The sequence below is a fragment of the Equus przewalskii genome, chromosome 1 (genome assembly GCF_037783145.1).
Source record: "Equus przewalskii isolate Varuska chromosome 1, EquPr2, whole genome shotgun sequence".
In the NCBI taxonomy this organism is placed as follows: domain Eukaryota; kingdom Metazoa; phylum Chordata; class Mammalia; order Perissodactyla; family Equidae; genus Equus; species Equus przewalskii.
In genome coordinates, this window is record NC_091831.1 from 137,376,278 (window position 1) to 137,397,179 (window position 20,902).

General features: G+C 36.6%; 1 protein-coding gene across 3 annotated transcripts in view; it reads left to right on the plus strand.

Moving 5' to 3' along the window:
- The window catches only part of WDR72 (WD repeat domain 72), a 219,658-nt gene that overhangs the window by 41,753 nt on the left and 157,003 nt on the right, over positions 1 to 20,902 (plus strand). For all 3 annotated transcript variants that reach the window (XM_070579987.1, XM_070579998.1, XM_070580009.1), the window contains 9 exons: positions 596 to 770; positions 1,417 to 1,493; positions 2,544 to 2,663; positions 3,864 to 4,009; positions 4,392 to 4,488; positions 9,149 to 9,290; positions 10,912 to 11,157; positions 13,605 to 13,825; positions 16,485 to 16,680. In XM_070579987.1, coding sequence (XP_070436088.1) covers positions 596 to 770; positions 1,417 to 1,493; positions 2,544 to 2,663; positions 3,864 to 4,009; positions 4,392 to 4,488; positions 9,149 to 9,290; positions 10,912 to 11,157; positions 13,605 to 13,825; positions 16,485 to 16,680 — 1,420 coding nt within the window. The remainder of the gene's footprint in view (positions 1 to 595; positions 771 to 1,416; positions 1,494 to 2,543; positions 2,664 to 3,863; positions 4,010 to 4,391; positions 4,489 to 9,148; positions 9,291 to 10,911; positions 11,158 to 13,604; positions 13,826 to 16,484; positions 16,681 to 20,902) is intronic.

Genomic DNA, 20,902 nt, shown 5'->3' on the forward strand with positions numbered 1-20,902 from the left:
TGTAAGGTAGTTGTGTTATTCCAATGGTGCTGACAGTGTTTTTTGTATGTCACTCATTGGGTTAGCATCGATGTCTTGCATTGCAACATTTGCAAACTCCTTTCTAGAACCAAAACCTGCACAATGAGTGAGCTCATCAAGGGTAGAATATACTACTCAATCTTTAATGAAAGTCATTCTCATGATTTATTTGGCACAAGAATTCCTCGAATGCCCTTCACACACTTTTATTTCTTCTTAACATATAGCAGTGTTGCCAGGATAAGGAACCTGGTTTTGTTGTTGTTGTTTAGTACTACATAGCACTCCAGAAATAGTATACTTGTGAGCTTTCCATGATTTGAAATAAGATTCCTCCTTCTCAAAAGATTCCTCTTTCTCCAGAAAAATGATGAAATATATATAAGACTAAAGTGCAAAATCAATACTTTAGATGTATGGAATAGTTGAACTAAAAGAAATTTTAGTTGCTATTCAGTCTAATACCTTAATTGAATAGGTGATAAAAACTAAAATCTGAAGAAGTCTTCACACAGCCAAAATTATGTTAATTGCTGGTGATAATTAAATTTCACTTTGAATTCCTTTTGCATAGTATTATCACTGCTCATTCCGGATGACAGGAGAAGGCTGGCTTCTGTGTTGTGGAGAATATCAAGACATTCTTATAATTGATGCCAAAAGTTTGGCTGTTGTCCACACTTTTACATCATCTCAGTCTCCTGATTGGATTAACTGCATGTGCATTGTACACTCCATGAGAATACAAGGTAATAGATGGGTATTATATAACACTAAGAGTGCATATAAAAATATAACTTTTTGAACTATTTGTTAAGTTGTTGGGCAAGAGTTCAGAATGCTTTTTTATGTCGGTGGGGGTAGCACTCTAAGTCAGATCAAGAAAAACTGAAAACGCTCATGCCAGTGGTTCAAGTTTTTTGGAAAGTCAGTGAGACGTAAGGAAGCGAAAGAGGAGACCCTATGTTTCCATGACCCAGTTCTGCTTGGTACATTTAAGAGTGACAAGCAAGTGTGTGTTGTGGATTAACAAGACTCAGAATTTTTGCCCTGCTGCGTCTTCTGGCTGTAGTAATGAAGAGAATTTAGTTTCTGTAATGAGTAACTACACAAGAAAGGAAAGGCTGACTCTTTATTTCTGAAATAGGAAGTGGTAACGTTGCCAACATGGTGGCTTGCAGTGTGCTTCTGCTTTAAGTGGTGCTCTCCTTTTACGTGGAGGTCACTTTGAAATTTTAAAACATGATCTAAAATGTTTATTTTTTATTAAATAAAAAAGCTGGATATTTTCCACCTACATAGGCCTGCATGATCCTTCAGCGGCTGTGAAATGATCTTTACACCAACCAGGTATAGCAGTGGTCAGCTTATATGTGGTCTTTGTTGTTTTTGCAGAAGATTCTCTCTTGGTGGTATCAGTAACTGGTGAGCTCAAAGTCTGGGATCTCTCTTCATCTATCAACAGCATTCAGGTTGGCTTGTGAAATTCTACCCTTTCTTCTCCAATTTCAAGCATATTTATTGACTTTTTTTAATTATACGGGTATTACACACTCATTATTAAAAGTTTAAATAATATAGAAGTCTATAAATTTTACTTCCCTGTACTTTCCCTGTCCTTCTTCCCATAGATAAGCATTGGATATGGTTGGATTGTAACTTTCCAACCTTTTCTCCATGCATATACAAATGTTTTGATCTCCCACACACACACATACACACCCACATATGCATGCACACACACACTGATCACATTTTTAATTAAAAAAAGAAAACTGTCATAGAAGAATATCTTTCTGTCCCTTACAGTAGAAGACTCCCTTTCTCCTGGGGTGTATGAGGGGTGTCAGGGAGATGACGAAGAACAGCTGAGGGTCACATACACTGGGAGTCCATTATATTCACCTGCTCCCTGGCATCAGGCTACAAGTTGAGGTCATGCACAAAAGAACAGTCATAGTGTTTGTGCTGGTGACAAAATTGTTTTGGCTGCCCCTTGGACCACTGGGCTCTCCCTTAGGAATTTCTTCACTGCAAAAGCCTAGGAATTGTTTTGACATACTGAGCCCAAGAAACACACCCCAGAATTTTCAGAAACTCATGGAGAATAATATTCTGTGTGTTCTGTTGGCCACACTTCTGTTTTTTTCAGAACACTTTATTTTTCCATTTTAGCAATTAAGATACTGCAAGGTTTTTAAGAAATTGTTTTACTTATTTTTTATCTTTCTGCCCTGTCTGAAAGTCAATAACTTATTCTTATCTTTACATTCTCAGCATCCATCAAAGTCCCTCACAGAATGTTTCTTGAATGATTATATATAATGAGCCCTTGAGTCCAAGTGGGTTTTCCGGTCAGAATCTCTTTGCAAAGTAACTTGTCTGCAAAAGGACACTGGGGTACTTTTCATTTTATAGTAAGGGTGCGATCTACTTCTGTTGTACAGGAGAGTAAATCTTCTCCTACAGTCCTATATAAATTGCCTAGAACTAGGACTAAAATGTTTTCATTCCTTTTGAAGGAAAAGCAAGATGTCTATGAAAAGGAATCCAAATCGCTCGACTCCCTGAATTGCCGGACAATACGATTTTGCACGTATACAGAGAGACTTCTATTGGTGGTATTTTCTAAATGTTGGAAGGTATTATAAAATAACATAATAAATACCAGTGATATACAAATGTAGCTTGTTTTTTTCTTGTTCAGTGCAACAATTATAAAAATATAATTTAAATATGATACAGACTCTTAATAATATTATTACCAGAGCATGGAATGTCTTGTCTTTTATGACAGACTTTTATCAGTCTTCCACTCCCCGCATTCAGCTGTTTTCTTCCCAGGATATTATTTATATAGTAGCATGTCCTAATTTTATTAATAACAAACCATAATAATAATGAGCATTTATGTCTAGATTATTTTCAAAAGTTGGTGCCTACACTTTAGAATTAAAAAGAAAACTAATACTTTTCATCTACATAAATTGATCTTATCTTTAGATATTTTTTCTTTTTCAGCTTTGTCACTACATTTTTTTTTAAAGATATTTTAATTTTTTCTTTTTCTCCCAAAGTCCCCTGGTACATAGTTGTGTATTTTTAGTTGTGGGTCCTTCTAGTTGTGGCATGTGGGACGCTGCCTCAGCATGGCTTGATGAGCAGTGCCATGTCCACGCCCAGGATCCGAACTGGCGAAACCCTAGGCCGCCGAAGCAGAGCACACGAACTTAACCACTTGGCCAGCCCATACATTTGTTTTTAATGAATATACATTCCTTTCTTGTGAATATATTCACTGACATCTTCAAGAAGAAAGAAAAGCTAAGTTACCATCAGTTGATAGCATCCTCTTTTTCTTTAATGTTTCGTATACTTGGCTCAGTTAAAAAAAAAAAGCTATATTGTCTTAGTTATATGCTGGTAATCTATTTTTGAACAAAAATATAAAGTACATGGTCTAATAAAGAATTTCTGCTATATAAACTTTTTTGTGTTATAAATTTTCACATGTTACAAAGTTGAACTATCCATATGGAAAGAATAAAATTATATAGAAATTTTGAGATTTTTAGTCTTTGTGCTTAACTGGCACATTCTGGAATAATACAGTCAGATGAAGTTTATCCACTGAAATCTACCTTAGGATAAATGTGAAAAAAAGTACTAGTAAAATATTATCTTGATACATGAGTACAGTGTGGCCTTTTATTAATACTTAATGTGTTGTTGCATTAACACTGTCATCAAAATAGTCTTGATAAGCATAATTTGTCTTTCATCTCATTGGCAGATTAGATTGTAAGCTTTTGTTAATGTGCATCATTAATTTTGTATTTTAGGTTTATGATTATTGTGATTTTTCCCTTCTGCGGACTGAAGTTAGTAGAAGCGGGCAGTTCTTTGCTGGTGGCGAGGTGCTTGATGCTCACAGAATCATCATCTGGACAGAAGATGGTCACAGTTATATCTATCAGCTGCTGAACAGGTGGGCTCAGATGGGAGCAGCATACAAAACATTCAGGTAGAAAATGAACTTTGGGAGGTTTATTATGGAAAAATCCCTGCATGCTGCCCATGATCAAAAACCAGAACAAAACAACTTTGGCACTAGAAGATTTACTCTGGGCTTGGTGGGCTTCAGCCTTTGTATAAAACAGCAGGGGATGAAGGAGTGAGATTAACCATGTATAACTTGTACAGCTGGTGCTGCGTTTTCAAAAAGTCACTTGTAATTATTAACCCAACAATTTCTAACTGGAGTTTAGAAACTTGAATGGTACCATCCGGCTTTTGAAAGTGGGAGGGGAAAAAAATGAATAAAGAACCCCAAAGTTCTAAACTTTGCTTTTTATTTTTTTGCCACACAGTGGGCTTTCAAAAAGCATATACCCTGCTGATGGAAGAGTGCTTAAAGAGACCATTTATCCTCATTTACTGTGCTCTACTTCTGTGCAGGAAAATAAGGTAATGCAAGAAAAGAGTGACTGCCTCAAAGCTTTATTTCACTCCATTTCTTAGATAAGCGTTGCTTTGTCTGTAACAGACTCAAGCTTGAACAAATTGAATTGAAGAATCACATCAAGTTGTTAACGAGAAAATCAAATTTAATTGTTAATGGCTACTGAAGAGGAAACTTTGCCTTTACAAAAAAATCTATATTTTGAAGTCTGATTAACTAAACAAAGCATATTTATTGTAAAAAAGTTATAAATGTTAAAAAGACAAAGGAAGAATTAAAATTCCTGATTTTACCAACATTAATATTCACTATGAATATTGTTTATTTTGTGTATTTACTTATTTTAATGGGACCTTTTTCAATTATTTGAAAAGTTACAAGAATGGTACAATGATCACTCATATACCCTTTACCTGGATTCACTAACTGTCAACATTTTGCCATATTTATTTTCTCTCTCTCTACATATATATATATACACATACTTTTACATACACGCATACATCTTTTCACTGCCCCTTTTGATAGATGGTTTAATACAATGGTATAAACATTTTGATGTATCTACTCCAATTTTTAGACTTAATCAAATGGTTTATATCTTGCTTTTTTTTTTTTTGCTTAACTGTATATTGAGATCATTTTCACATGTATTTAGCTATTCTGAATAAATTTTCTTTTAAAACAAATATAATTATGATTCCTGGCAGAGAGTTGAGGGTATAATTGTGAGCATTTACTCGACTGAATTATATCTTTGACACTCTGAAGCCTGAAAATTTAAGCAGTTACTTTATTTTAATAATGTTAACTAAAGTGTCTTTTTTTTGGACTTAGTCATCAGTTAATTATCCCAAAAGGTATTTCACTGAGAATGGAGGAGTTTTGAATTATTGATGTGTCAACCAAGGAAGCATGTTAGTTTTTACAGAGTGATGGTTTGCTTAATTAGGCAGCATAGCTGTTGGAAATCCTATAGTTCAGGGATTGTCCTTTTAACATATCTGTGAGGTTTTGTTGCAAAAACTTGATTAAGAAACTGTCAGCCAAAAATTAGAAATCCAAGTGCCAGTGGGGCACAGGAAAACTTTAGAATTATGGCATCAAGCACTATTTCTAATTTCATTTGTAGGGAACAATAGAGCCTTGTTTTGCTGTTGATCACAAGAACAATATTGTGGCTTACTCAGAAAGGCATTTTAGTTTTTTTAAAGGACCTTTCCTTTCTTCTTTTCCAGCTCCAGAATGCATACTTATAAAGCACAGTTTGGCCTACAAGCTAAATATAGTGTCCTTTAGGAGCTTCTAGTCTACTGAAAATAGCAATGATATACGTAACTACTAGGAAAAAGTACAACAATTAAAAGTTAAGTTAAGAATAATAATCTTATGGGAAGCTACCTTGCTTTGTTTTTCAAAATATGAAGACAAAGATTTATGGGTCTTCTCTCAATAATTCTTGTTTAGACAACCACAGTTCTTTGTGTATCTTAAAGATGGGAGGGGTCAGCCCATGGCCGAGTGGTTAAGTTTGCACACTCTGCTTTGGCGGCCCAGGGTTTGGCTGGTTCGGATCCTGGGCGCGGACATGGCGCAGCTCATCAGGCCACATTGAGGCGGCGCCCCATATGCCACAACTAGAAGGACTTGCAACTAAAATATACAACTATGTATTTGAGGGATTTGGGGAGAAGCAGAAAAAAAAAGGAAGATTGGCAACAGTTGTTAGCTCAGGTGCCAATCTTTAAAAAAAAAATGAAGGAGGTACTTGGAAGCCAATGAAATATGAATAGAATGATCTGAAACTAAAAGAAGTTGGTCTACCCATCCTTGGACCTTTGCTTGCCCTTTATCGAGCCAAGAAATTGAAGACAGACATTATTCTTCTTATTCAAAATATTAATGTTCACGAAATGTAAGATTTCTTAGTCTCTCTTGAAGCTAGAAGGCAATGAAGGCCTTTTCGTGAGGTGGGAGATGAGTTCAATAGACACAGTGAACTTTGAAAAGGGTGCTCTGTAAACATGTTGTATTGACTGGACTCCTTTTTTTTTTTCGAATAATACCATAGAATTAAATCTCAGAGTTTGACAGTAACATGTTCTCAGAGTTCCCATTTGTAATGCGGGAACATATCTGCCGATGGAGTTGCAGTAGCAAGAATGGGGACTCCTCCTTCCTTCCAGTAGCTTTATGAGAGTCTCCCTAGCTTCAAATTACAGCTGATGATCACTGACATCTGTGGCAGGGGCCCAGACTGTTGAGATGAGGAACTGAGCTTCCCAGGGTCTTAGGTATAGAGTAAGAGTGCAGTGCTGAGATGGGAGTAGTTGGGATAGAAATAGCCTGAGAATTGTAGATAAGGAATTTGGGAGCATGAATAAGAGTAATGACAATAATGATGATAAAAGATAACTTTTATTGAGCCTTTATTATGTCACACATACACACACTGCCTTATTTACATGAGTTCCCACCATGACCTCATTTTGAAACTGATGTTCAGAGAGGTCAGTTCCCAAGATTTGAACCAAGGTAGTTTGGCCCCAGAGTCTGGCAATGGGTCTCTGGAGTGAGTTTCTTAATTGTTCTGAGAAGTGGATAATAAGAATGGCTAATATTTATTGAGTATGTACCAAATGCCTGGTACCACTCTAATCACCTTACCTTTGTCAACTTATTAATCCTGACAGTAATCCCATATAGTAGGTGCTTTTATTAGCCTTCTTTCATGGTTAGGGAAAATGAGACACAGAGTGGTTAAGTAAATTGCCTAAGTCAAGAAATTGGTTCTTTTGATAGAGTTAATATATGCTAAAACCAGGATTTGAATCCAGGCAGTTAGCCCAAGAGAATTCACTCTTAATGACTATTTTATTACCTCTTGGAGGATGGGTACTCCTTGTGATGGGTACTGGGTACTGTGATGAAAAATCAAAATTCATATAGTAGGGGGCTCTGAGGCAGTTTTCAGGTGAATAGCAGAACTAGTGAGGGAAAAACTAGGAATGAGAAGGGTCGAGGGGTCAAGGAGTAGGTGTGAGCAAGTGAAGAATGGCAGCACAGAAGGTGAAGGCAGAGGGGATGATAGCAGCTTGGGCAGTGTGGGCTCCCCACAGGGCAGTGCTTGGAGCTTGGAGGGAGCAGACATAGCTGCTACCAACTTGAGTCACCACCCAGCCTCTCTGCAGCTTCATCCCCATATCAAAATCAAGAGGGAGTTACACTAGTCAATTCCAAGTTCCTAAAGGCTGAGAGAGTTTGAGAAGCCAATTTAACCACATTTTATCAACAACATCTCTAACACCTACAGAAAAGATGACCATGAGAACTACAAGACTCCAAAGTGTCTTCTGAATCTTTAAAAAAAAAAAAAATCTATTCAGAGAACTAACTTCATTGGAACTGTTTTCTCTTCTGCAATGTTCTCATTTCTTGGGATCATAGAGGATTACATATCTTGGTTGCACGATCTTAGATTAGTTTCTTATTCTCTTCCTGTCTTAGCTTCCTTATCTCCATACCAGGAATAATAACAGTATTTACTTACTTCGTAGTTTTGTTGTGAGGATTGTAGAAATATTTTGACCCTTAATATTCTCTAAAGATAGCTTATAGATTTTTTTCCACTAATATTTCTAAATCCGAACCTTCAAACATACATTTCCTGACTAGGAACTATCACTTTCTTAGATTTAATTCTAGCACCCACCAGTTGGCTTTCTTCTCAGGATGGCTTTTATTTGGACATTAAAAGAAGTTTGGGGTTTTGTTTTTCTTATCACTTAACCATTTTGATCTCTTGTGCATAATCTCTATACACAAGCCTGCCCAAAGAATATCTGCACTGCACTGAGGTACTAGGTTCATTCACTAGTGAAAGCATCTTTCAGAGTGCTGTTGCCCAATATTTATTCTCTGTCTCGGCAAAATTATAACTATATATATACATTTATATGTAATATTATGTAATACATATTAATATAAATATATGTATAAGTTGTGGACTCATTTTTCTTTGTGGCTGTTTGGGAAATTTGAAATCAGGTATGTTAAAACTGAAAAATGGTCAACAGAAAGTGGAAAGCATATTAAGAACACAAAATTACTATACAAATATTAGTTGTTGCTATTTTAACTACAATTGGAACTGAAGGGACCATAAGGATATCAGACCTCCTTAGTGGACTGTAGAGGATTGTCATCAAGACATGGGCTCTTGAGTCAAAATTACTGGACTCAAAAGCCTGTTGCTGTCTGTATCACCTTAGATAAATCAACCTCTTCACTCTCAGTTTACTCATCTGTGAAATGAAGACAATAATAGTACCAACTTCGCAGGATTATTGTGAAGATTATTTAATGAACACACGTAAAGCTCCAAGCAGTATGTGTAATACATACATAGAACCTGTTCAATAAATGTTGGATAGTCTTGTTAACTCTCTGAAGTCTAGCTGATGACTTTGCTTCTTGTTTTATAAAAATTTTTTGTCCTAAGAGATTATTTCACTTAATTCACTTGCAATTTTTAAAAGAGTAGGAAATAAATGGAAATAATTTAGTTCATCTATGGAGTCTTGTTCCTCCATTTACAAACAGTGGCTGTCATTTTATACTTAGATATTTTCCCTACATAAAAGCTAACTTGTTGTTTTGGACCAGAGCAATCCCTTTATTATGGGCTACATAAATGAAAGAAAAGAGCCTTTTTATAAGGTTCTTTTCTCTGGAGAAGTCTCCGGAAGAATTACTTTGTGGCACATCCCTGATGTTCCTGTATCCAAGTTTGATGGGTCTCCTAGAGGTAAGACAATTTCCATTTCTAATCACATGTCTTTTGATAACTAGTTTATGATTAACTCATTGCTTTTCTAAGTTGAGTAGCATGAGGCTACAAACAAGAAAAATTTTCTTGTGTACTACTATGCATTAGATGCCAACATAAATAGGTATAAATATGATGCTTCTAGATATTATACAACAATATAACCAATATAATTCAAATTAACATCAATTTAATGTGAGTGATGTTTTATTGAAATGAAATGAATGCTAGCAATGTGAATATAGGATAGGTTGATACATCATTTTCTTATTTTTGAATTTGTCACTCCATATCCTATACTCTTTTTCAATCAATTTCTCTATTGGGATTATTACATATGCTTGGAACTACAAGCACAGATATAAATTTGGACACTAAAACATTTGGCAATTTGAATAATTAGATGATTTATCATTTGCTTATTTGAACTTTTCTTAAAATACAAAACTGAAATCATCAAAGTAAACATTATTGTGGAGAACTTTCGAACTCCTGGGACTATGTATTCCAAATTGAGGAATCCTATCTTACTCTTTTTCCGTTATTCCAAAATCAGTGAATCATCTCTGTGAGATGGTCTGGGGCAGAGCAGAAACAGGGTCCCTATTTTCAAAACTTGAATTTCTAAGCCCAGGGTTCTATCAGTTAACAAGTTTACTGGTATAACTTTTAGTGTTCCTGCTCCAGATGTTTTCGAAATAGTTCGTAATAGACCTAGATTAATAAGAAATGGGTCAGGAAATAGACTTAGAATTTGGTATTGGGTGTGAAAAAGTTTCTTCTTACAAGTTCAATTTTAAGAGTTAAAAAGTATACCATGCCCACTGCTGAGTCTGCTTGATGGTGGCTCTAGGGTTTCTCATGTCTGTTCTACTTCCCAGCAACAGAATTAAGCATCTAGCCACCCTTGCTTATAATTAGAACTGTATAAGTCTATGACAACTCTTGGTGTTAGTCTAAGATTTGGGGTTGAAGTTTTCATAGTCACTGTGGCATGTGTACTTCAACGTCAAGGAGGCCTTTTCATAGCGAGGTAGGTCAGCTTTAACTTTCCTTCTTTGCTTCTGGATGCCAAGGCTGTCTCACTTCCTGAGCCTACCTGAGGCACATGTCAAATGATTGGTTGGTCAGCTATGTAAATGATAACCAGTGCTCTTGGTAGCCATAGATAGTTGCCTGGGAGCTTGGTATGACTTTGAGATATTCATATCCCTGACATTTAAAGAATAAGTTTCTTTCATTTACCTCACGCAACTAATAGACCCTCAGTTTTCCTTCTTAACGTTACAAAGGCAAATAGTTTGGTCCACCATTTTACATCGTTACATGAGTTTCTCAGTTCTTTTCAGTTGACCTAAATCTAAAATGAATGTACTAATACACGTCTATTCTTCTGAGGCTTCCTGTATTGAAGGACAGAGGACCAATAAAATAGCATTTTGATGGAGACAGTGCATGGTAGGAGAACTTTTCTGCCCATAGCCCACTATTAGGATAGCAAAAGAGCCTCTGTGTAACCCAAGGGATGGTGCCTTGATAATATTTTCCATATCCATGATGAATTTATAAACCAAATTTTTCTTTTTTGTTTTCCTTTTAGAGATACCAATAACTAGCACCTGGACCCTTCAAGATAATTTTGATAAGCACGATACCATGTCACAAAGTATTACTGATCACTTCTCTGGATTTAAAGATGGGACTGGAACTGCAGTAGTCACTTCATCAGAGTATGTTCCAAGTCTTGATAAACTAATATGTGGCTGTGAAGATGGGACAATTTTCATTACACAGGCTTTGAATGCTGCCAAAGCAGGACTTCTAGAAGGCGATTCTTTATTAAAAGGTCATTGAATTTTATTTGACCCTATTTATTTAATTTCCTAAGCTTCAACTTTAATAAGCTATACTAAGAAGATTGCCAAAGCTTAAAAAATTTGCTGGCATTTGCTGATAAACGTGTACGTATTTTAATGTTAAATAAAACGTACATCTAGATTTTTTTAAAAGTCAAATGTAAGGTTATACAATGAGAACTATGTTTCTCTCCTTCCTTGATCTTCCCGTTCCCTTCACCGAAGGCAACTGCTAGTAAGTTTCTTTATACCCTTCTCAAAATTTTTTATGCATATACAAGCACATACCAACATAGCAGTATGCATTCTTCTAATTGTCATAGAAGCGTTTTACTACACACTTTACTGAAATGTCTTTAGACAAATCTTAATAAAATATTTTGAAGCATATTCTTTATGAGCTTATTTTAAATGATTAATAATAATCAAATTTTAATTTTAAAAATCTATTGATACTGGTTTTAGTCTTGGCTACTAAAGACAATGCAAAATTAACTATCTTTGCATATATATGTGGGTATATCTGTAGAATTAATTCTCAGGAGTGGAATTACTGGATCAACATTTGTATATATTTTTAATTTTGAAAATATATCTAAAAATGTAAACATATATCAATGTGCATATGTGTCCACTAAGATCCTATGAGAATGCCTTTTTCCCTAAACCTTAGCCAACTTTGTGTGCTATTAAACTTTTTAATTGCCAATCAGGAGAAAATGGTATCTTCCTGTTTTAGTTTTTATTTCTTTGTTAATGAAATATGAATATGTTCTTATATGTCTTTGTGCTTTACAACAGCGAATACCTATTAAATAAAGACTGTTATGCATTAAGTTGTCTTGGTAAAGGAAGGAAATGTAGGAGGTGATTGAGATTTGGGGATGTACAGATAAATTTGTATACCCATTTTACTATAAGGATCCCACTAGAATGCAAGGCCTTTAAGAGTAAAGACCAAATCTCAATTTTTTAAAAAAATCTTGGGGGCCGGCCCAGTGGCACAGTGGTTAAGTTCACACGTTCCAATTCTTGGCGGCCCGGGGTTCGCTGGTTCCGATCCCAGATGTGGACATGGCATCACTTGGCAAAAGCCATGCTGTGGTAGGCATCCCATGTATAAAGTAGAGGAAGATGGGTATGGATGTTAGCTCAGGGCTAATCTTCCTCAAAAAAAAAATAAAAAAATAAAAAATAAAAATAAAAAACCCTTGTTAAATTGCCTACTATTGTGCTCAGCATACTTTGGGTACTTACTAAATGTTACTCATTTGTGATTGACTGAAATAGAAGAGTGAATAACAATGAACCAAGGAGAGATAATGTACTACTATACAGTTCAACGGCTGCTGTCAAAAGTTACTGAAAAAGCTTAAGACCTTAGCATTTTTTATCTAGGCTGGTTTATCAGAAAACAAGCAGAAACCTACATTTGACTTGTAGCATTTGAATTAATATTCATTTTTATTTGTTAGAAGGTGTAAAATGAGGATGTACTGGATGCAATACAAGTAACCAGTGATTCTTTAATAGAAGTAATAATGATTTTCAATTTGAATAAAGAGTTTGTGATCTGCGTTCCTCTCCAATTTTTTAGGGTTATCTAATGATGAAGAAAGAAGCAGTGTGGAAACTGGGTGTCAGTTGCTCTGTATTCTAGTACAGCTATGGTATGAAATACCCAGGTTCCTACCAAATGCCAGTGCTAAGAGTTTATGGAAATTATTTATTCCACACAACAGTCTTGTGTGAAATAAGTGGTATTATTACCCCAATTTTTCAGATGCAGTAGCTGTGGCTTAGAGGGAAGATGCATCTTGTCCTTGGTGACGCATCTAGTAAGTGACAGACCCAGAAAAACAGAGCCAGATTTGTTTAACAGCAAAGCTATGCTCTTAAACATTTTGCTGTGCTTTTTCACACTTGGAATCAAACCACTTAACTCTCTGAGCCTCGGATACTTTATCTGTAAAACAAATATTTTGTAAAACAGTGAGGTGGAACTAGGTAATCTCCAACACCGTTTAGAGCAAAAGTGTTCTGTGAAACTTTGCTTTTCTTTTGTGGTAGACTTGGTCATGCTAATTTAAAGGACAGCACTAATGTTCTGAGCTTATTTTTGTAGAGGCCAAATGTATGAATTGTTCATTCTTTGGGAACAGCGTTTGCTATTTCATGGCACTGGAATTGGTGACTTGCTAACTCCGTAAAGAATTAGTGGATTTTGAACAACCAACTTCAGTTCTTCATCAACGGCTTATCATGAGGCTCTTGTCTTTTGAGATGGTCCAGGGGTTGCTCACTAATTTTCTTAGTCAACTGCCTACCTTTACTTATATGTGGTTTCCTTACGTGAAAAATTTATAAAAGAAAATCTCGGGACTATTTCTTGAGCAAAAATAACTTTTTTATTATTTGGTCTTTGGTTGTTTTCCAGATTCCCTTCCTCACAAAATTCTCAAAGGTCATCACCAAAGTGTTACTTCATTACTTTACCCACATGGTCTCTCTTCAAAATTAGACCAAAGTTGGCTAGTGTCTGGGGACCGGGATTCGTGTGTCATTTTGTGGAATATCTTTACTGAAGAAATTTTGCATAAATTCGTTTTGGAAGCTGGTCCAGTAACAAGTCTTTTGATGTCACCAGAGAACTTCAGAGTAAGTTAAGACAAAGAGTAAAATATAACATGTAAGTTTAAAAGTTATATAACATTACAGAATGTTTAAAAAACAAAAGGAAAAATAGCCCATATTCCCACAGAAAGAAAAGTTGTATGTGCCCATAATACAACTGGGTGATTTTTATATACTCCTTTCTAATCTTTTTATATGCATTTTATTATTATTATAGCTTATACAAATAAGGTGGTTCTAAAGCAGAAATTTTGTCAATACTTGGCTTTACAAGAGCCAGTTAATTCTCCTTAAGTACTTAAATTTTTTTTCCTTGGTTATGTGTCTTAATTTTTAATGAAATTGTCTTTTCTTTTTCAATAAAAGTTGTAAACACTCAAGGCTGGCCCTGGTGGCCTAGTGGTTAAGTTTGGCGCACTCTGCTTTGGTGGCCTGGGTTTGGTTCCTGGGTACAGACCTACACCAGTTGTCAGTGAGTGGCCATGCTGTGGTGGCGGCCCACATACAAAAAGAGGAAGATTGGCAACATGTGTTAGCTCAGGGCAAATCTTCCTCAGAAATAAAAAAAAAGTAATAAACGCAATGTAAAAACTATTCAAATAGAAATTAACTTTTGCCTTCAACAATTTACTTTTATAATAATATTGATAGTTACATTTTCTTTTCTTAGATAGATTTTGCTTGCTCTTTCATTTATTTAACAAATAATGAGCTTTAGCAAATTTGTGAGCATCTGGCTTGTTCCAGGCAAAAGGAAACACTTTGGTATAATTTTCTTTTGCAATGTCAACTTAAATTCAGCTTCCATAAAGTTGATGTCTTTGTTAAAATATAAACAACAAACTTTTGAGTTCCTGAGTTTGTAAATTAGTTGATTGGCTTATAAAAATTATTTCTCCATAGTAATATTATAAAAAATCAGCTCCAAAGTAAACTCAGAAAATTTACACTGTATTTTTGTAGTAAGACATAATGAAAGCAATATTTCAGCAACACAAACGATTAAACATAACAGTGAAACAAAGTTAAGTGACTTTAAAAAAAAGCACTTCCACATCTTGATTCAGGATACCTTGATATGTCTTTTATTCCTAAGGTACCTCTCCCTGTTTTTTTTTAAACTAGTTTTTTCTCTCTGCTCCAGGAATGTAGTTCAAGTCCATTCCACTCCTGATCCCTTTTACTTTTGCCTCAGTCACAGATGATTTAACTCTAAGGATCAGGACCCATTCAAACCAAGTCAAATTAAAAGGGAGTTTATTGAAGGGTATAAGAGGAGAGACGATCCTTTAGACATCCAAGACAAAATGCTACAGCAAGCACCCAGTGGAACTTGAACTTAAATTCAGAAACCAAGGTTATCCTTTGAGTACTTTATCCTGAAAGAGTCTGCCTTTCTGTGAATGCTCCCTTATCTTGCTTCTTCCTGTGCCTCCTCTAACTTTACAATTTCAAATGCCTAGGAAAGAGAATTTGATTGGCCTAGTGTGGGTCTCCAGTGTATGTCTACTCCTGGCCATAGGGACTGTGTTCACGTGTTGTGTGTGTGTGTAAGTTTCCTCAAGTACATTGGGCTGCCCATTCTAGAAGCTGTGAGTTAGGCAGGTTCTCCAGGTAGTGGAGAGGCAATGTCATCTGCCTCATTCTCTCCCGGTCTAGCATACCTGCCATTTTGTAATTTTTTTCCTCAAGATTTCTGTAGTCTCTAAAAAGAATTAAGAAAAATAATATGCTTCCCAATGTCCCACAGAAAGAGGTCAATGATGGGCACTGGGAGCTTCTCAAGAGATCCCAACTAGCAGCTGAAACTCTGGCTAGGTGCCTTAGTGAAAGTTGGAGAATCCACTCAGCATGGTGGTCAGAAAATAAACACAGGCAAGGTAGAAGAGCCACTCCCTGTTTCCCCCCTCCTCCAGCCACCCCACCCCACCTGCCCCCCTTCATGGGCAGGCTAATGGATGGCCCTTGTGGTAAGGCACAGAGGTGCCCTGTAAATTCCTCCCAGATTAACCTCAGCAGCACCCAGCACGGATAGTTTTTGTCCTAAACTGTGTTCAAGGTAACCACATGCTGACCCTTTAAAAAAAGTATCTTAAGAATCTTTGTTCTATGAGCCTATTTTTGGTCATTGTGTCTTTGAAGTTGTACATTCAGTTGGAACGATCTAATGCTTACTTCTTTTAGATTGTGTCTACACAGAGTTTCCTGTTTGGATTAGAATCTGTATAGTTCTGGGAACAGCACCAAATCACATTTTGAGGCTCTAAATGAAAAATATCAGCTCATGATACTCTTGGACCTAAGCTTGTGTCTACAAATAGCTTCTTTTTGTGGCAACAAATTAGTTCTGGGGTTTATTTTATTCTGCATTATTTCCGATGTCTGCCTCATTGCCTGAATTTGCTGAGTGATGGTCAAGTCCTTCATTTATCTTATAAGTAGATCTGGCCTGGAATTCTCCTTTTTACTTGCATCTCTTGACCTTCCTGATAGGTGTTGAGTTTAAAATCTACTCAGTAGAGTGTTATGTGGAGAGGTGCTGTAGAAAGCAGAAATGTCACTTTGTAAATGCGGTTTTAATAAAAATTTTATTTTGCTAGGGGAAAACATCTGATTTAATTTTAAAGAAAGCGTTTGATCATTTACTTACACAAGAATGTTTTTTTTTTTTTTTTTCTCACAGCTAAGAAGTGATCAGGTAATTTGCTGTGTGTGCAGTGACCATTCCGTGGTTCTCCTTCATCTTGAGGGGAAGAGCTGCCTCCTGCATGCCCGGAAACACCTTTTCCCTGTGAGGATGATAAAATGGCACCCAGTTGAGAATTTTTTAATTGTTGGATGTGCAGATGACTCTGTTTACATCTGGGAAATTGAAACAGGTAAATTGAAATTTTGCCCCTTTTCATCCTTTACGTATTTATGACATCAAAGCATTTGACTGGGTAGAGAATTCTACAGAAGTAGCAGTGACGACCTCACTTTCTTTAACCTTTGGTTGGGCTCCATGTAATGGCTTTAGTTGAAGGCATGTGTGGAAAATAAAACACAAGGGCCTAAGTCAGATCCTGACCAACTGATGATTAGCTGACAGGGCAATGCGCAGGAATGAGCCGGATATTTCTGGAAGCTATAAATAAAAATATAAGTTATCTACTTTAATTATTAACAAGGGAGAAATTTAGTGTCCTGCTAGTCTCAAATTATCGTTAAATTCTGCCTCCTTCAGCATACTCACCATCTCAGCAACATTTTGAGCTAATTGATGATCAGTAATAATGGAATATAATTAATTACAAAACTCCAAAAAGTTGAGTCAGGGAAACTGAAAACTGAGTGGTTCAGTTGAACTTTTGATATCATAGCATAGAGAATGTATACTTTGAACTTTAAAGTTTTTAAAAAGTTTTGCTGTATAACCTAAGATTGAGAGTTAAGCATTTCAGGCAAATACTGGAACATATCAAATAAGGCAAGGTAATTAATGCATGCGAGTCAGCGGAGTGCGCTCGAGAGTACATTTCACTGAAGCCATTGCATGATTTTTATTGATTAATCAGTGGTGGGTTTATGTTGGGTGTTATTAACAGACTGGATAGTTTATAATATTATAGTTTAGAGCCATACGTCACCAAAATAATTGCTATATTCTTTACATTTGACTTTTGTGTGTTAATGATGATGGCTAATGTACTGGTGTATAGAGGGTGCAATGTAATGCTACCTTGCATTTGTACCTTGCTTTAAAGCTTTGACGGGTTTTCGTGCTCATTTTCCCATTAGATTATTACAATTTCTAGGGTAGGTGTAAAAGGTATTATTCCCCATTTTATTGATGAAGAATTTGAAGTTGTTATAGCAAATGTGCGAGATTGCACAGCTAGTAATTGGTGAACCAAATGAGGCCCCCCCATTGTTCTCTGCACGATACACACAAAATTGGGAGAGTTTTAGAATTCTTAGGTAATCTATCAACCTGAGTGACTGTTGAATATGATAGATAAAATAGACTCTCAAGTCTGGACTTGCTTCCAGGACCTCCTAATGAAGAGCTCTTTGACCTTGGGCAAATAACTTGGCTTCTCTCCATGTCAATTTCCTCATCTGTGAAATGGGAGTAATAATAGCACCTTCCTGTTAGGATTAAGTGAACTAATACTTAACAATGCTCATAACCAGGCCTGTAGGTGCTCAGCCCTTAATAATATTCCCTATTACTATTATCAAATAATGCAGCAAAATCTTACCTTCTGCTTGTGAAATCTGAGTCTATAAAACACATACACTTATAAATATGTACAATTGCATTGTTTTCAATTGTTAACACTTGCTAATCCAAAATATTTTTCCTAGAAAATAGAACCTAGTGAGAATAAAGAAATATCTGAGCACTCACAAGTATTTATGGTTCCATTGCCCCATCAGGATACCTTTCAGGCTCTGCAGCTTTTTATTTATGTATCTTTTGATGGGGTGGGCAGTAAAGGAGGGAAGCCAAACCACTAGCACTTCTTGAGCCCATATTTATTCACATTGTATTTTAATTTTATTGTTTCTTTTTATACTCCAAAAATACATAATCACTTCTCAGGTGTTAAGTCTGTGTATTTTCTACTCCAGCCAATTTTTCCTGGATCGTTGCCTTTGAGCTTTGTTAAAAGGTTCAGACTTAGCTCCATATGTGAACATACCTATTCTTTGCTTCATTTCTCCAGCACTCTGCTTCCTTTAAATATATGAAGGAGGAATAAATTGACGCGAAGGCATTTATCAGCTCTTTCAGCACTAGAGCAACTTCGGAGCTCATAGAGAGAGAATAGGAGGTGCCAGTGGCATAAGGGTTTGGGGGAAGGGGGTGTAGAAAGAAATGACAGAGGAAGAGGCTCGAGGCCAAAAGTAATTAATTCTCAACTGTGCCAAAAGCCTACCTTCCTGGAAGATTGGTGGGGTGCGGTAAAGGTCAGTCCCTGTGCCACGTTCCCCTAGGTTAGAGGATGGGAGATGAGACTTTTTCAGTTTTTCACAGACACTTTTTAACAGCCTATTCTTGCTTTATTCATGGGATTTATTCATTCATTTATTGATTCTCTTTGGTAGAATGCACAAACATATTCTATAGCCATGTACCCCCTTGCTTATTTTATCTTAAAAGCATAAGAGGTGTTTCTTCCTGTGACGATGGCATAGTCAGACGCGTACCTGGGTGGAGTTTGGCATCAGAGGTGGGCATGCTCATCTCGTGGGAGAGGCAGACACCAGAGTAAGGAAGTATTCATTAACAGTGAGGGCCCTCGTCTTCTGACTAAAACTGCAGCACTGCTAGGTTAGGAGTGATGAGGGCATCTTGGTTTGCTTATTGATTTGCCAGATGTCCCATGATGTTTAGGCCTGATTAGGAAGGGAAAAAATTGGAGATGTCATTTTGATTAATATTTGAGCTCCCACAGTGTGTTTGGCACTAACAACTCTGGGCAGCTTTGTCACCCTCTTTGCTGTGAGACACAATAGGGATAATGTAATACTGATTTTTTCCTCTAAAATACACACCAGAAATAAATCTCAGCTATGAGCTCATTATTCTTTTAAGAATTGAATTTAAAATAATTCTGAGGACTTTTCTGTTCACAGTAATGGATTTACATAGCAGAAAGCTTGTGTAATGAATTTCTTGTGTGTTATTAATATAACTGTAATTATTATTATTGAAGGTCTTCTGTTAAGCTTATGGCTTGTGTTATGAAATATGCCATATTAAGCAACTGGATTTTTTTTTGTGGGAAACTGAAACCTTACTTTCTTGAAAATAAAACATTTCTTGATAAGCTAGGTCAGAAAAACTTTCTTTGGAAAGGGCTGGATAGTAAATATTTTCAGTTTCGTGGGCCGTATGATCTCTGTTGCAACTTCTGAACTCTGCCCTTGTAGCAAAGGAGAAGCCATAGCTGATACATAAAGGAGTGGCTGAGGCTGTGTTCCAATAAAACTTTATGTACAAAAACAGGCAGCAGGCTGGATTTGCCCTGCAGCCATAGTTTATAGACCCCTAAGAATGATGATAGTTCTTTAAAAAGATCACTATTTTCATAATAACTCATTCCAAAACAGTTTATAATTTTTAATCCATTATACCTCACTGACTCTGTATGGTTATACACATTTTGCTAGTGAAGAAATGGAACACAGATCTTTTGACTCTGAAGCTCTCCAGGCGGGGTGTTGGGCACCTGCACTAGAATGTGTATCTCTTTCTTTTGTTCTGGTGTGATCTCCACTGTACCGAATGAGAGGAGCACCTCTTGCAGATAGGGGTCAGCTTTTTGAGACTGTCAAGCAGGGAATTAAATAAGAAAAGCTCTGAGAAGACCAAAAAATGGCTGCCAGGAAACCTGCTAATGCTCTTCTGAAGAAGAGGGTCTCTGGCTATCTGTCAGAGCTTGGCTCTCAGTTTGCACACAGTTCTCCCAGCTCTGGTCATCTGATTGCTCAGATGACAGATTAGAAACAGCAGATTACAAGTGGGGAAAGGATGAGTGGCGGGCACTCTGACAGCAGAAGTGACAGCTGACGGGAAAGGGAGGAGAGGCAAAACTATGTGTCACTGCTCAGGGCAGTTTTTCCTGTGCTCATGGGAAGATGGTTACCAAAGAAATGCTGAAATTGTTTCCCCTGTTCAGGAAGCTCTTAAATATGTCTGCATGGGTGTTGGGCAGCTGCCAGTCTACGCCCCATGATTCCTGCTGGAGAGCTGGGCTTTCTCCTTCCCAGGTAATCCTGGCTTCAGAAGAGATATTTAAAGATATGATAGGCACAGTGGATTCCAGATCTAAGGATATCTCAGAAGTCCTTGGGGCCTAGAATTCAAAGGGAACCGAAGTCTTTGGCCAATGAGTGGGTAGAACTCATGTGAGTCTATTTTTGTTCATTTCTTCCTGTTTCTGCTCAGGTAATGTGAGCTGTGCAACCTTGAGCAGGAAGCTTTATTCTTGTAGCGTGGCCAGAGGACCCAGCCTCTGGTTATGACATGGTTTCTGTGGGAAAACACATTCTGAGTTTTAAAACAACCGTCTTATAAACAGACCATTGGAACAAAGCCTATGCATACGA